We start from the raw sequence: 17,801 nt of genomic DNA, 5'->3' as shown, positions 1-17,801 counted from the left end.
TGTGCATGTTGCGCTGAAGCCTCTCACCTCTGCCGTCAGCCAGACACCGGTTGTAGCCCACAGGGCTGAAGTACTCGAATATAAACACAGCCACTGCTGACACCAGCAACAGCATCACGAACATCATCACCCACACATCCGCACTGAAGGGCTCTGGAGGGCGAGAGAGCGAGAGAGGGAAGAGGAGAGAAAGATGAAGGGAGAAGGGGGGGAGCATGGACAGAGAGAGATAAGTAAATGGGTGGGGCGGCGGTGGGGTGTGTAAGGAGGCAGAAGACGGGGAATAGACAAGGGACATTAGCAGAGAGCGAGGGAGAGGGAAAAAGAGCGAGGGCGGCGGAGAGAAAGAGAAAATGAAGCAAGAGAGAGGAGAGGGCAAGAGAAATATGCAAATGTGGTGCGCCAGATTGAGAAGAGGAAGGAAGCATCAGAGAAATGGAGTGGGAGTGGGAAATATAAGAGGGCAAAGAGACAGGGAGCAAAACAGTTAGCCGTATTATCATGCACTCCAGTGTTCGCTGTGCAAATGTGCTGAAACTTGGCTCCTATCATTTGGCGTGGCCACTAAATCTCTTTCTGTTCAACTTTTAAAGGGGAAAAAAATCAAACAGCGTAATAAAAAGTCATCACTGTCCGTTTGTCAGGAAGGCTAACGAAAAGACATTTGTGCAAAAATTGCTTTTAAACTTAAAGATTTCAAGAATTCTTAGGAGTTAAGTCGAACCATTTAAGTGAAACTGAAAAAGTCTGTACAGTTCAAAAGGATCCAGCTTTACTGTACGTGTAAATATAAAGATATTCAAATGCAATTTGTCCTCCAGGGTGGACTCTATGGATCATTTTGGACTCCACCACCAGTACAAACTGCATACACTATATGGGTCTGTACTACAGAGGGGATTTTGTTCTCTTTAAAGGGGCTTTGGTGGAGCTGACTAGGGACAAAAGCACCATTGGTCCACATACAGTTAAATGAAGGAGCCTGTCTATGCTAGCTTAACAAACATGCATGCTTTTTCCTCTTATTTTTTGCCATTTGATAAAGAACAATGCATTTTAAGCATGACTAAATTAAACTCCACTTCCTGTGCACTGGCCATTAGGCCATCCTACATTCAAAATGCTGATTTAAAAAAAACAAAACTTTCCAAAACCCGCCAGATCAGAGCACAAATGAAGATCAATCCTTTAAGAATAGTGCTTAAATGCCTGGTGGCTTATCCATTATTGTGTTTTTGTTTAGTTTTTTTCAATAAACTGCACAAAAGAAGACATTCCTACAAGTTTGACCGGTCTCTCCTGGATCAGTGCTCACACAGGTCAAAACACAGCCTTTGGTCTCTTCCCCTGATCCATCTCTGCCGCCCTCCCCCAACCTTTTACAGCTCGCCTTCCTCACCTAAGAAAGCCGAGGGCGAAACGGTGCCATTGCTGCGAGAGACCATGACGCTGATGCCTGTCTCAATAAAGGGGACGGAAAAGTCAATGACCTCTGACCTCTCCTCGTTGATGGTCAAGGAGCCGACGGCCATGTGAGCGTTTTTTAACACCACCTAGGCAAGATGCAAAAAAAAAAAAAAAGCAGAAAGAGAGAAAGTGTGTCTGTTATCTGTTTCACAACACATCCATCAGGCAGCTATCAATAACAGAGGCAGAGTAAGGCAATGAATGCAGTCTTGTGTACTGTGGCAACAAACACATTCCAAAAAACTATTTCAATGGAGATAGTTAAGAATAGCTTATGGTCATAAAACAGCATAAAAATAGCATATCACAGCCATCGGTTCATTTGAAGGTGACTGTGCAGTCTTTCTAAATGTGAATCAATCCTGTTTGGCGATGTAACAGAGACAAAGGTGGACATCCTTATAGTTTAAGATCATTAATGTGGAAAGCAAATACTGTTTATACCGTCTATTCAGGTTCCCCTCTGCTTCAGGATGAATGAAAAACGAGCCTCTTAGCAGAGAAGTTCTGGATTATCTAACATGTCAGTGGTAACGAGCAGGTTTCACGATAGGACATGTTTTTGTACTGACTTTAAGATGATCACATGGTCACAATTCATAAGCATATGGCGGCATCCTATGTCACAGGTCGTTATGTAGATCATAAACAAGGCCGGTGTAATCACAGAGTTAATTAGTTAACAAGAGCACTCAGACAGCGCAAAAAATAAAAAGTGTGTTGTACAGCTGTCTCTATGCCCTTTTATGTGATTCATTACTCAATATGTGACTTTTTTAAGGTCAACTTTGACCTCTGGCACTAATAATAAAGGTCGAGGTCAGATGCTTAGCCAACTTGTAGGTATTCGTGTCCCTTAAGGCCTAGTATTTTGTAAATTTTGAAGATGACCCATAAAATAAATTGTGAGTAAAGGTTTTACTGATTTTCACTTTTGGTGTGCAATTGACCTGATTTTCACCAATCAGCTCGAGCTGTTATTGGTATCTAGCATCACACATAATTTGAAAATGATATCTCTGAAACTGTGGATGCTAGACTGCTAAAAAACAGACAAACAAACAAACAGACCTGATTATGTACTGCCTCCCTAGCTCCAGATATCTAAAGGTCATAGAAAGCATGAGTTAGACCTATGCTTTGTTTATGGAAGACATATTAAAGGGATTATTGGGACCAAAATTAAATTTAGGGGTTTTTTTTCTCTGTCCTGTATTTATCCCCTAGTGTTTTTTGTCAGTTTCACAGTTTTAAAGATATCAGCTGAAGGGATGTCGGCCTTCTCTTAAATATAAAGGATATAAATGGGACTTGATTTGGCACATTCACCTAACAAACAAAAGATCCCCAGTTTGATCCCAGGAATGGACACAAACTCCTTCACGGTTGTGTCAGGAAGGGCAAATCTGGCAAATCAAATATGTGGCACCACCTTCTCTGGCGACTCTTTTTTTAATAAGGGAGCAGCTGAAAGCAGTTTTCTTTCATGAGGGAAAAAGTTCCAAAAAACACATTTGAAAAATTTAGCAGTAATGTCTCGCTGTTGTACCCACGAGCCTCTCCTGAAGGGAGGATGGATGCTTTCTTCGGCTGACTGATACAATTGCTGGGTGTAGTTTGATAGAAGGAAATTGGTTCCTATATTAAACTGCTCACAACAGGGATTGTGGATTTTTTAAAGTGATTTTTTATTCAAGAGAATATTCAAGAGAAAGCAGACATTTCCACAGCAGATATATTTTAAAATGCACATTAAAAGAATCTCAATGACAGACGGCACTGCAGGCTGGAGGAAAAAGCATGTAGATTTGATTTCTGGTTGGTGAACACTTTAAACTTTAGAGTGGACCTTATTTTCGGTCTTCTTGTCAAGCTGCTCACTTCCTTCCAATAACATCTGTCCCAGAATACATACAACACTTTACCCTCGTCTTCAGTAACCACGCGGAGCAAAAGAGGCTGAAACACCAACCTCTCCAAAGAACAAAACCACAGCTCAGTTCCTCAAGTTAAACTTTGTTCTGAGAAAGGGAGAAAAGTTGTAGTTCCTTTGTAGTTCCCTTCTCCTTGTCCATTAACATGTATAAAACATGATGCAGACAGGGTACTCTCTATCTGCTAGCTGTCCAAAAGAGTTTTCCGGCATACGAGGGAGATTAAATTTGATATGAGGTTAGGAAAGAAAGGAAACAAAAGTGTGCAAAGAAACATGAGGCTAAGAAAATGGAGGCAATGGAGACAAAGATGGAGCGCGGTAGATCGAGACAGCACACTTTCCACACATATAGCACTCGGACTGGACACTCGTGACGCTCGCCAGGGGACGGAGAGGGGGAGAAAGACACAAAGAGGGAGGGAGTAAGTGGGTTACCACAGTGGGTCAGGGCTGCTTGAAATAGCCGCCCCAATGCCTTCCTCTACCTGCCTTCCTCCCCTTCCATACCTCTGCACAGGTAGTATATTTAGCCCCAAATTTCTACAGCCCTACAGCACAAGTGGGACAGGACTGTCTCTCTGAGTTAATAAGGCGTGTGTGACTAGTGTGAGTCAAAGCTCCGCTGTGTGCTTCAGTGTTAGAGTGAGTGCGCGCACGCAACAGTGAGTCATAAAAGGGAAAAAGACAAAGAGAAGCGAGTGAACCTTTGTTCGCTACCTGTGAAGTGGACCTTTACAGGCAGGGAGAATATTCCACATCTGCTCTGCACATTATCTGCAATGCTTTTTTTTTTGTCAAGTGTTTATGTGTGTGCAGCATGTGTGCAGCATGTGTGCATTTGTAACTTTCCGATCTTGCTTATTCTGCCAGCATATGAGTATGGATGTGCGTGATTGCCTTTGTGTGTGCGTGCCTTAATGTGCGAACATCTCCGTGGGGAAGACAGCGAGTCCAACCAGCAGCGTACTCACTTCCTCTCTCCCCGTTCGCTCTCTCCATCTCCCTCCTACGACTTGTTCTCTCCGTGTTATGAAAGTGACCCATGTGGGTGTTATTGAGAATGAGTGAGCGAGGTTCTGCGTTTGCGATTGTTTATGTGTCTTGGCTGGTGTGTGTGTGTGTGCGCGCGTGCCAGTCTTTATGCGTCTCTGCTAGCGAGGCTAAAATTCATGTAATCAAGCGTATTGCCTCTAATATTTTAGATTAGGTGCACTGGGGGCAGCGCAAGTCAGTGCAGCCCATGAAATGTGACACTAACTGCTAGAATTGAGTTAGGACAAAATGTAGGACTTCTCATCACATTCATTGATTTTCTTTTTTCTTTTTTTAAATTTGATCTTTTGTCTTTGTGAGCTGTGGCAAATTTTGAAAACGCCCTCGATGATCTCTGCGAGATATGTTTCGTGTGCAAGCGTGCGTCGCCGTCGGTCCAGATCTCGGTCCGCCGTCAATGTGAGATATGCTGCAGTTTTGGCTGTTCTCCAAGCGGAGAAGGACGCAGGTCGGATTTAGTTAGATCCAGCAGTTATGGCGGAGCTTTGCTGAAGTGTGAGAGTGTAAATCTGACCTTACAAGTGCAACATAAAGAAACGGTATCACCAAATAGGGTTTCTTTGTGTCTACGTGTCTGCTTTGGTTCATGTTTTTCTGTGCTTACTCAGACATTAGAGTCTGCTGTCTGCATGTGCAAGAGAGGTGGATAAATGCCCCCCTCCCCCCGTCTATTCTCCTAATGACCATTCATCTGTGGAGGTGAGAAGGAGATGGTACATTACGACGCTTTTAGTCATGGCGATAGAGTTTATTACAGGTGGCCACACTTACAGCTCGGTGCCCACTAAAGAGAGGTTGACTGTAATGGCTTTATGTAAGAGATTAAATGTGTCAGTAAATTGAATAGCAAAAGTGTCCACGCAGGAAAAAGCAGACACGTAAACTCATCTCGTCTCTGTCTTCTGTGACTTCCGAAGGCTGCTCGAACTTTATTATCCACGCAAAGTTGGGCAAAGCCAAAGTCCTTCAGTAGCAACTCTGACAAAACATGTTCTCAACCCGTGACCTTTGGGGTCCTATTGATCTGTTTGCCTTCATTAACAAATGGCCAACGTCAGACAGCACAAGTGCAGTTCGCTCTTATAGGTTGAAGTATGAGAACTGACAACGACCTTAGCTTGGGAGCAATGTCGATTAGGAAATGTTTCAAGCCCGCAGTGAATTGTTGCAGCTGACTGAGCTGAACCTGGGGTGAGGTGCTTAACCCATCTGACATAAGAATTAGGCCCGTGTGGCAGAAGCTTGACCCGGAAAGGGAAGCTTATAATTCAAGGTATGAAAACGAGCTTCAAAGAGGAAACGAACCCTTCAGGCAGCCCCTGTGTGAGTTAAAAATAGCTCAGGACATTGAAAGCAGACAGTAACTTTGTTTCCCCTTTGATCTTTTATTCACCTTCACCTCCAACTTGGCAGTAACTCCAAGCATCCTAATGCGGTCCGCTCATTTCAGCAGAACAAGAGAAAAAAGAATCACACTGGCTGCATGGTAAAAACAACAAGCAGCCGATATAACGATGCAGTAAGAGGCAAAGGGTACACAGCTTTGACTTTATATTTCTGCTGTCCAATTTATTCATTTTGTAGCGCCAATAGTTTTGAAATGGCACCTTTTATTGTTACTTCAAACCGAGCTCAGGCTGTTCTCTGAGCAGATCAGTGGATATGAGGAAGCCTCAGTGCCAGTCCACACCAGCTTATATACTTCATACTCATTCAGCTGGGTTTAGAGAGTTGCTTTAGCCTGCCTAAAGTTGATCTTGCATCTCCAAGCCACTTTGCAACCCACCTCCACCCCCAGCTACTTTTTTCACACTGTTTTTCTTATTTTGTGTTTTTTTGGTTATGTTTGTGCCCTCCAGAGAGGGCTTTTTAACCTAAGGAAACATACTTGCGTCCAATCCTCCAAAAACACAATGCTGACTGACTGGAAAAGTGGGTCAGAACAGGGAAGGGAGCAACAGCGGCCATTACCACAAATGGGTGAAGCACGAGAAATACAGCAGAGAAGCCTGGCTGGTGGCTGTAGTGGACATTTTTCATTGTTTTTAACATTCGGGTTCAATTCAGCTCTATGTATCATATACCTTTGTTCTTGTCCATAGCTGGTTAATGGACCAATAACAACACAAGCAAGAGTCCACAGACTGTTTGTCACACTGCCCCCTGGTGACAGTGAAAAACTACAACATGTCGACAATGGTCTGCTAGGCCATGATGTATGTATGATGTGTCTAAACTGATTGTGATTGATTTCTGGTAGTTCGTGACCTCCCTGGCAGAATATGCCAGTGCATGTAATTGGTTGAAGGGTAGTTTCTGATTTGCATTGTGCTTTTTACTCAGAGAGTAAATCACAAGGAATTTTTGGTGCTAGCATCAGACAGCAAACTCCACCAATCACTCGCAACTGGTCAGGAACATCCATTTTTATCTTTCCGTCACAACTGGTGGTTGACAGTTGGTTGGCCTCCAGGTCTGTATGACTAAGCCCTTATTTTAATGCTGTCTCTGCTGTCATTGATGTCTGCTCTGTTTTGTATGGGGGGTCTTGCAAGAAATGACTGCAGATGGGCATAATTTTATTTTGACAGTAGCAGTCCTGATGGAAATAAGTGCAACTGTCATATAATTTGCACATGCATGACAATGAGAAGTTTCCGTTTCCCCAGAACATTATTAGTGGATATCCTTTTTGATGATATCGTCTCCATTACATGCAGAACTGTCACTTCTGCAAGTAATGGAGTCAAGGTGTGCAAAATTAAAAAATAAGACACAAACAGACGTATTGCATCCTTACCTCTCCCACCATGCCGTTCCAAGTTCCATTGACTTTCTTGCCATGTTTTCCATTGGTGACCAGGTAAAGGTCATAGGTAAATTTGACTGACTTGGCAATCTTCTTCAGGATGTCGATGCAGAAACCCTTACAGCAACGCTTGATGTAGATCCCTGACTCTTTTGTCTGATTGCTGCATAAAAGGACAGATGGACAATTATTTAATTAAAAATGTACATCTGTGTGAATGGCCATGAATCATTAATTGTAAAAGTGATTTGGTGTTTCTGGCACTGTCACTGTCACACCGATGAAGTGTGAAATGATTCCACCTCGGGCTCCGCAAAGCTGCCGTGGGAAATTAACATCATTCACAAGCAAATTTTAGGCAGTTGCCAGGCTTTTCATTTCTGCTTCGGTCAGTTCTGCAGTAGGTGGATCTGTGAGCTACAGTGGCAGATGGCAGGAAAAATATGTGTAAAAACTCACACTAATCTAACCTTTTACTCGGTGGAAATTCGTTTTTGTCTTGTAACGCATTCTTACGTTTGATTCTCAGGCATTTCAGCATTAATCTGACACAGATTTTCTACACGTGAAATTTGAGCCTCACACTGATTTGATCTGTTTCCGGCAGGGTACAGTGTTCCTCATGCACGTCCCACTAAGCGGATCCACGTCTTCCACAATGACGAACGGAGCCTCCTCCAATGTCACGATGGACAGGTGGTCATCCTCTCTGTTTGCTGGTCCCCCGTATAGTTCATAGCGAGGCCACACATGGTACTTCATGGACAGGGAACCGTTCTCCCATTTACCCACCTGGAGAAACATCGAGAAAACAAAAGAGAGTAAGTCTGCCTTTAAAATCACACACCAAGTAAGACTTTATTCCTTTATGTAGTTGCTTAATAGTAATCACGGAGAGACTTGCAGTCTTTTTATTTTCGTCTTTTGTGATTGAGCCTTGAAGTGCCGAAAATAACAGTGAAACACATCAAATGGCAGAAATCAAAATAAAAACAAGAATTTGGATTAAATTTCACACTGCAGTAACTCAAGACCATAAAAAAATAACTGCAGCTCTGCAACTGCAAACAGCTCTGAAATATATCACCAGCGATCCTGCATGGTGTTCAAGCAAAAATATCTCAATATAATTTTAGAGCTTCTTTTTCTACTTTCTGTATTTTTGTGATTTTGAGATGAGAGGTGACTTTTACCTTTGACAGATTCTTTATCGGTTAAACTTTTCATTTAAAACAAGAAAATTCAAATGAAAGTTTAATATATGTACAATTGCTCCACTCACCCCAGGAGAAACCCGCTAAAATAGATGGCATATCCTTTGATTTTCATACTAAAAAATTCATAAATTTAACATTTAGAGATCCTGTCCCATTCATTAGGTTACTCTTCATGAGCCCATGCTTACATTAGTCTATTAGATGTTCATTAAACAAACCTTCCTACACTGCAGAAAGCTTGTGGGACAGACAAGCCACAGGTGTTTCAAAGTTTTCTAAGCCTAACAGAAAGAAAACAGTGGCTTCCTGCTCTTGGATCACATGTCTGTTTCTAGCCACACCATTCTCTGGTGAACACACCACTGGAGATCCACACGGCATTTCTCTATGGAAGGTTTGTACAAGGATCTCCAACTGCCCCTAGGAGACGACCCCAAGCCGACACGCCAAACCACCTAAAGCGGCCAGTGATGCTTTTTTGACAACTTTGCCAGCCACGGCGTACAAAGCTTTCTTCAACACCAGTTAAGTAGTTCAGGTTTAAAAAAGATAATGGCGATCCTTCTTCATCCTGCTTCCCCACTGTAGCACAAATTAATAATGATGGAAAGTCAAGCACCAAGATCCACCTGTTGTCTGGAAAGTGAGTCCCTACTTTCTCTCTAAAGATACCAGGATGGCTTTTTAGAGAGGCAATAGGGACTTCTTCTCGTAGCTTTTCCAGAAGTCATAGAGATCTTACCCCAGTTTCCTGAGTTTTAATTAAATCACATTTTTAGAAGAACCCCACCTAAAGCCACTTCCTGCTATCCCAAGTGGTGTTTTCACTATCAAACTAATAATTCTACCCTGTAACAACCTGATTTCCTTTTCTAACTCCTGAAAACAGTTTTGTCCAATAGCTATTGTGTCACCGTGTATTTTTGGTGAGAAGAATTCCAACAAAACTAACCTGTGTTTTTCTTAGATCTCCCCATTGAGACAGATTGTCAACATCTTTTTGTTTTCAAGTCTCCAGTGACTCCAGAAGTCAGAGAAATCCTGCCAGAACTCTCTGTTATGGGTCAGTCGCACATTAAAGTGACAATATGGTAACAGCATGCCAGCAAAGAGATGCCTAAAAATCACTAAATGGTGATCAAAGAAACCAACAGGTGGTATTGCTGCTTTAACCAGCGTATTACTGTAAAATTGATTAACCTAAATTCTATCAAGCCTGGCTGCCCTCCAGCTGCCTTCAGAGATTCCACATATGTGTATTTTCTCACATCTGAAGCTTCCTCCAGATGTCTCTAAGACCATTTTTAATTATGACGGTGGACAGAAGGGAAGCTGAAGGTGTATAAGGTTCCCCTGTAATTCTACCAGCTGAAGGATGGGTGGTACGTTTACAATCCCACGACTACTGAGCCATTATTTAACTGTTTTAATTATGATTTAATTTTTCAGTTCATGTCAATTTTATTTATATAATATAGCACCAAATCCCATCAGCAGTTGTCTCAGCGTGCCTCAGAAAACCTCAACAACCTGATGACCCACAATGAGCAATCACTTGGCGACATTGGGAAGGAAAATCTCCCTTTTAACAGGAAGAAATCTTGGGGAGAACCAAGCTGAGGGAGGGGCAGCCACCTGAGCTTGCCCCTCCCTGAGCAAGCTTTGTTTCTCTATCCCTGCCCCCACTGATATTTAAAGTTCCCCGTTTTTCCTTCCTAAGTTTAGTCAGTATCTTCTTTACACAAAACCCTTTTTGTTTACTTAGCTGTTCGTGACCAACCGCTCTCCTCATCTTTAAAACAGAAAAGTCTGGGGAATAGTCTGACTCCCACAGACGGTCTTCCAAGGGTTTTATCAAAAAAGTAACAGGCGTACGACTGTTGGCGCTCGTCTCGTGATACAATATCTGAGGATTGCTACAAAGACTCACCCTCAAGCATTTATAACTCTTTATTTTCAAGATTTATGGCGTTCAAACAACCTGTAGTTATACTCTGATTTTCAGCTTCAGCTGCCTTTATTCTCGTCTGTCCACTACCTTCACTGTCCTCCGCTTCTCTGTCATCCTGACCAGAGCTTCTACCTTTCGCTTCGTCAGTCTCGTGCACGACTCCTTCCACTCTAGCCTCGTGTCTAACAGGAGAACAGAACACTCACAGAGAGAGATGCCATAACTTTTTTGTTTTGTTTGTTCACCTCTCAACTCAGTAAGTGAAATTAATATTTCAAGAGAGTGTGTAAAAAAGAGAGGAGAGGAGAGGAGAGGAGAGGACTGGGACACAGAGTAGAGAATGAGAACAAGGTTATTCTGAAGGGCGAGACTGAAACAGAGGGAAAGTGCAGAATTCAGATAGAGCGTAGAGGACGGGTAGAGAAATACAGAAGTGGATGGAGAGATTAATTGAAGAAAAAAAGAGATGAGAAGCAGCTAATTTTGCAGAGAGAAAGGGAGAGTTTAAAGTAAGAGAAAGAGCCAAGTGAGTGTCGGGATGACAGAGAAAGAAAGCCAGAGATGGAGCTCATTCAAATGCAAAATACAGGCTCTTCTGTAGAGGAGTGTCCAGCTGTAGGTCTGGAGGACCCTCTAGCCCTTGTGGCTCTACTCCACTGAATAAGCGTCATCAATTAGTCAATTTCCCCCGGATGGCTCTCACATAAAACCATACCTGGAGACTATGCCTGTGCCCTTTCCTCCAGTTGTGCCAAGTAGGCCATTTTTATGAGCGGAAAGACGTGGGTGGAAGTGGGAATGGATCATCAGCTAATTGGACTCGGTATAATGCGAGGCAGGGGAGGACAGGGAGCTGTCGTGTGAGTATGTAAAGTTAGGTTTGCACTCTCATTAAATATGTAAATGTGCTCAAACACATTGGACTCTGGGGAGCACAAACTTGGCAAGGCTGCCTGGAGTGGACAAACTAAGGCTGTGTATCTCTGGGACACAATGCAGCCTTTTTCCTGTTGGGACAAAAAAAAAGGGGGGGGGGGTAGTGAGCTGGAGCAAGTGATGGAGAGAGACAGAGATGGAGGTGGGGGACTAAGAAATGAGTGGGGTGTATTGAAGGGTTAAAATCAACCAGCCAGGGCAAAAAGCATGACTGGGTACTACAGTATACCTGCTACTTCAAAGATGCAGTGGAAGGATGTTTGTAGCTGGAACTCATTAGGATCCAAGAAAAGTGGTTCAGCTGGAAGTCAAGCTAAGAATTAAACATGAGCGAGGGAATAGGAGGAGGAGGAGGAGGAAAAGGGATGGGGTGGTTCAGGCTGCAAGGGGAGAACGGGATAGAAAGGAGAGAGAGGAGGGGAGAGTTTCACCTTGTTCTCCGATCAGAGGACAGAATATAGATTAGAGAGGCAGAAGAAAGAGAGAAATACAGAGAATAAAGAATAGGGAGAGTCAAAGGAGTCAGACTGCAGGACACAGAAACAATAGAGGGTAAGCATCAGGAAACACAGATGCATGCCGGTGACTTGGCAGGTGGTGATGCGTCAGGTTTATTTAAGGTTGTGGACACGGGATTATTGTTGCCATATGTTCACTACCATCTTCTTTTCCACCTGTGCTTGGAGACTTTTTTCCCAGTCTGTACAATGAAAAATCTGCACCTTCATTCACTGAACGGAAGTTTTACATTTAAAGTTTGACTGACATTTAGTTGTTATTCATTAAGTCGTACGTTTCGATACGCGAGTCAGCAACTCTCTCGCAGCTGAACTTTCAACCTCTCAGCTTTAAAGGCCTGTGGCACAGTGCAGTGCCTGAACCATTTCTGTGCATCAGACTCAATCTCATCTCTCCATTCTTTAGCTATAACTGCTCATGTGTGACGGTTATAAGGAGGCGGAAACCAATCCCAGTTTGCATTATGCAAGAGGAAGGATACAAACTGGGCAGGCTGGCAGTCAATCACAGAGCTGACACATAAACGGACAGCCATTCACCTCTGTGTTCACGGGCAATTTTACCACACAGTTACTCAAACCTGCATGCCTTTGTTCTGTGGGAGCGTGGAAGCGTTAGCAGAACATGCTAATAAAAAAAGCCACTGGAAGTTGGGAGTCTACTTTTGTCCACAGCAGGTAACAGTTAGAATATTATCAGTGTATGAGCAACTTGTTCTACACACATTGTCTTAAATAATGTCATCATAATCACGGCTCAACTCAACGTTGTGTCAGTTAATGCTGCTAATGGCAGCAAGTCCAGATCACACCCTTAAGGCGTTCTTTGTTTCAACAGGACCAAAATTACATTATTTTATGAATCCATAGTTTTCAGTCATGTGATCGTCATGTGACCGTCTCAACACCCTGGCAGGCAAAACAGTACTCCAACATGACCGCAAGTAGTGGACACGGAACAAAAGTGTTGTTTTTTTCACCCGTCTTGAGTCAAAATCTATCTATCTATCCATGGAGGAAAAACGAAGGCCTTTTTAGTGACTTGTGTTCCATATTCTGCCACTGCAGAAAAAAAATCCCTCACCTCACACTGCTGCCAGGATGAAAGCTTTCAAAGTAAGGACAGCTCTTTAGTTTTTGTTGTTTTTTTAAGGTGAAGAACGAGAAATTGTTCATTGTTCAAAACGCTACAGAGCTAGCTTAAACAAATCTTGCGTTTTGTTGGGCATTTACAAAGTAGGGCCAGTAAAGTTTCAACAGCATTAATTTGTCAAATTATTGTTGCCCATCCTCTGTCAGTTCTAAGTTTTAAATATCTAGTCTGCACGAGGTTTAGGTAAACAGAATGAACCAGAATAGATGATTCATTACACCGTTTCGTTATTTATTTAACAAAAATCAAGCCAAAATGCACGGTGAGAAACTACGTAGACCACATGATTCACTAGCTTGTAGAACCACATTTAGCAGCATAACTTGCAGTAATTGTTTTCTGTATGACTTTCTCTCATGTCAATGTGGAGGAATTTTGTCCCAGTCTTTTTTGCAATGTTGCTTCAGTTCATTGAGATTTGCAGGTGTTCATTCATGCACAGCTAACTTAAGATTCCACTGCATTTTTATCAGGTTGTATGTGACTGGGCAATACTTTTCTTTTCTTTTTCAGCCACTCTGTTGTATATTTGCTGTGCTTGGGATCGTCGTCCTGTTCCACGGCCCAATTTTAAGCCAAGCATTAGCTGTCAGACACATGGACTCGTATTTGACTCGAGAATACTTTGGTATGCAGAGGACTCATGGCCGACTCAATGGCTGTAAGGTCACTGAATTGACTTTACAGCCACCTCCACCACTGTGCTTCACAGTTGGTATGAGGTGTTTATGCTGATATGCTGCATTTGAATTTCTTCAAATGTGGGTTGGGCATTATGGCCAGACATCTCCACTCATGTCCCATCTGTCGAAAGGACATTGTTCCAGATGTCTTGTGGTTTGTTCGGATGCACCTTTGCAAACCTGAGCAGTGCTGCTGCTGTTTTTAGTGAAGAGGCTTTCTCCTGAAAACCCTTTGAAAAAACATATTTTTTCATTCTTTTTCTAATTGTACTGTCATGAACTTTAACATTTAACATGCTAACTGAGGTCTGAAGAGTCTGAGATATAGCACTTCTGTTGTTTGTAGCAATTTCTCTGAGCATTAAACGATCTGACCTTGGGGTGAATTTACTGGGACCTCCACTAAGTTTGGTGTAGGTCTTTGGAGTTTTCCACTTGTAAGTCAGAATGATCAATCTCAGATTGTTTGGAAATGACCTTATAACCCTTGCCAGATTGATGCGGAGCAACAATTGCTTCTCTAAGATCATTGATGTCTTTCTAGCCTTATACTTTTTTATTATCAGGATGTCTGTAAATGTATGAATGGATATCTGTATGTATGAGATGGTATAAAAAAAATGACATATTCTACTCAGAGAATACAGTTTCACTCCATATATTTACCTTGATCTCCTTGTCCCACCCAGTCTTTACAATAACTTGCTGCCTGTTAGTTCTTAAGGGTGTCTTGACATCTTTTTAGTGAAACAAACAGATTTTTTTGGAGACAGCGCATAACCAGGATTTTGTAACAAAAAAAAAAGCCGCATAACAAATAGGCAACTGTTAACCAAGTTTTGAAATTAAAACAGCTGTGGAGCAGCGTTCAAATAACACATCACCACTCTGGAGCCTCTGCTGCAGTGCATTGCTCAAAGGCACCTTCACTGAGCTGATAATATCTAATCAGAGTTGCGTCTATAAGGCTTAAAATGCTTGAAAAGTGAAAATCAGACGATAAGAGATCCAGATAAAAACACACAGATACTCGCGGACTTCATAGGGAACAGCTAACTCATTGCTTCTATTCATTTTAACAGTTTACAAAATGTTTTACTGTTAACAACAGAGGACAATTAGGTTAGTCAGGACTTATAATTTTGTGCACATCGGCTGTTTTTTTTTCATATGAGTGTCTTATCCTCCCCCCCGACACACACACAGACCGTCAGTGTCTCCCTCTGTCTCACCCTGTCCCACTGTCTCTCCTTGTTGAGCAGAATGATGACCAGCTTGGGATGCATCTGGTATCCGTCCTCACTGAACGACAGATTTCGTCCCTCAAACGTCACATTCATCAGGTACCTGCAGAAGAAAACATTGAGGAAAGAAACAGACTGACGCATATATCACTTGCTGGAAAATATCCTTGTCACTGGCATTTCACAAATGTCTTATTTGTTCTATATATCTACATCCATTCAGGTTCCATTACTCAGTTCTCCAATCATTAAAGTTTTATTGCACATCGACTTATTTTTTTAAGCATCTTTTCTGACAAACCCAGTGATATTGCATAAATTCGTCATCTGCCAAGAAACAGCTATCAACTAATGTCGAACCAGCTCTTCCATAAATAGATATACATTAGTCATCAACAGAACAGCAGATGATGTCTTTAAGACGGGACTAAAGAAAATGAATTTCAGTAAATTATGTCATCCCTAAATGTCAAATAATACATTTCAATCGCTGCCAATGAGTTCACCTTTTCTGTTGTGACATTCAGTGTGAAATTTTGTGTATTTGCCCTCTGATATTTCCCCATCACGAGCTGGATGAAAAAGTTCATATCAAACCTCTATCTGTTAAATAAAAGCTACAGTCAGCAGGTAGGTAGCTTAGCACAAAGACTGGATACACAGGGAAACATTAGTCACTCAGTACTTCATCCTTCAAACGTAACAAACACGTTGTACAAGGTGTGAGAAAAAAATTCGACATCTCCAGCATTAAAAACAATTAACAACCATATCAATCCGACTTTGACGGCTGACCCTTATCATTCAGTCTTATACATGTACCCATCTACAGATTGTTTTGATAGTAGCTGCTATTTTCTTTTCAGACCAGTCTCTCCATTTGAGTTTTATACATCATTTAAGAACATCTGTGTCCAACTGAGTCAGCTACCATGCCTCTGATCATCGCTGGTAATGACAGCTGGTTCTGCAACTACAATATTAGAAGCAAACATGAGTTTTTACATGGATGAATCTGCAGTGCCTGAAGGTGACGGTTAAGGTCAGCGTGGACAAGGAATATGCTTGTTTTGTGACATTTACCAGTGCACACACTGTGAATTCATCTCACAGGATCAGACTGTCAAAGCAGAGTGAGTGCAACGAAAATGATCAGTGTGGCTTAAGTTTGCAGAGAGATTCCCAACACATTGCGATCAATCTGAGTAAGTCTGCAACCAGTCTCGTTTCAATTGGAGACTCAGCTAGTTGTGTCCTGGTTTCATGCTTAAATTAAAAAGAAAGGCTGCCAAGCTCCTTAATCATTTTACAGTTAAATCACAATCCTGCCACAACGATGTCTCTATTTGTGAAGGAATGTCTCAAATCTCATGTTTTGTCTGGACTCTTAGTTTCTGTGAATTTCTAATTAATGCGAAATTCTGTAAGCTAATTTATCACACTGCATAAGACTGCATGTAACTGCCAATTCGACCACGATCAATCAAACTGATAGCAGACTGACTTCGTCTTATTGCCATTTTATCATCATCTTAATGTGCCAAAGTCGCTTTGGAGACGACAACTGCGAGTGATTACAAGTTCTTTGTTTACGGCCTTAACTGCGGTTCTGCTACAGTCTCTATCTACTGTTCTTCCTATGGTGACTGTAGCACAAGAGACAACCTTGAGAAGAAAAGAAACTTGTGACTGTCGCCGAGGGGCAGCACACACCATTGGCAGGATTTTTCTTCTGTGGTTAATGTTGCTTCTCTGTCCTCTTTGTCACAGACCCAAATCGTAATCAAGTCGAAGGGTTGCTGTCTAACACAGTCGAGGACCAAATCCAGTGCACATTACATATGAACAACAAGCGCATGAACAAGTGATTTGAAAATAGCAGTCATTCTGGGCTGAAATCTTTTGCCATGCAACCAGCAGAGATTCCACGAAGTTACTGTTTCTGACCAAGAAACAGCAGTCAGACCACACTCTGAAAACGTATGCTTCAAAAAAGGAGCTCATTAGCGAGCTTTAGAGGTTCTGGCAGGTGGATTTTTTTTACCTTTATTCACACAGTCGGGGTAGTTGCTTCACTCTGTTTTAAGACTTTAAGCTAAATTATGTTCTCTGTCGTCCTGTCTGGGGGTTGATTTCTGCATGAACGGCTGCCAAACACAGCCATGAGAACTGTGATTAAAAAACATTATTAAAATCCAGCTTATCCATTGTCCTCATCATAAGATAATTACAAAGAGATGAAAAAAAATCTACAACCAAACAGCTTAAATATTCACTAAATATACAATTTGAAATAACTGCTCGGACATAATTTAAAATCTATGAGCGATTTGAAGTTAATTTTTCCTGGAGCTGAAGGGACACGCACATGAGCAATGCAGTTTCTATCGGGTGTCAGAAGTGTGTGTCAGGTGGAATAATTTCACTTCCCTGCAACTAAAACAACACACACACACACACACACAGCACTCAGCAGTGCCATACCCTCATGCAGAGGGTATGGTTATTGTGCGTGGGAGTGTGTAAGTGCATGTACATGAGGACAGCAATGTTTATGTCAGATGAACTTGAATTCACTTCACTGTCATCCCACACACACACAGACACACACTCTCTCTCTTAACTATTTCACTCCCTCACCCCTAGCCTTCCCGCTCTGTGACTGTTTCCATGGAAACACTCTACCTCAAAAGCATGCACGCTATATATATATATGGAGAGAGATGAATAAATACATGGCAAAAGATACTGCATCTGGAAGTGTGTGCATGTAGAGGATTGTATGTTGATGGGATCTATCTATCTATCTATCTATCTATCTATCTATCTATCTA

At 42.1% G+C, this 17,801-nt stretch overlaps 1 protein-coding gene across 4 annotated transcripts in view; it reads right to left on the bottom strand.

Annotated features, from left to right (window-relative positions):
- grin2ba (glutamate receptor, ionotropic, N-methyl D-aspartate 2B, genome duplicate a) overlaps positions 1 to 17,801 on the bottom strand; it is a 139,613-nt gene that overhangs the window by 25,840 nt on the left and 95,972 nt on the right. For all 4 annotated transcript variants that reach the window (XM_005737969.2, XM_005737971.2, XM_005737970.1 and 1 more), the window contains 5 exons: positions 14,956 to 15,070; positions 7,849 to 8,057; positions 7,257 to 7,428; positions 1,400 to 1,553; positions 28 to 153 (listed from right to left, as the gene is read on the bottom strand). In XM_005737969.2, coding sequence (XP_005738026.1) covers positions 28 to 153; positions 1,400 to 1,553; positions 7,257 to 7,428; positions 7,849 to 8,057; positions 14,956 to 15,070 — 776 coding nt within the window. The remainder of the gene's footprint in view (positions 1 to 27; positions 154 to 1,399; positions 1,554 to 7,256; positions 7,429 to 7,848; positions 8,058 to 14,955; positions 15,071 to 17,801) is intronic.

Source organism: Pundamilia nyererei, unplaced genomic scaffold, assembly GCF_000239375.1.
Source record: "Pundamilia nyererei isolate P.nyererei 1_Seehausen unplaced genomic scaffold, PunNye1.0 scaffold00081, whole genome shotgun sequence".
NCBI classification, from domain to species: domain Eukaryota; kingdom Metazoa; phylum Chordata; class Actinopteri; order Cichliformes; family Cichlidae; genus Pundamilia; species Pundamilia nyererei.
This window is presented reverse-complemented; position numbering and strand designations above follow the sequence as displayed.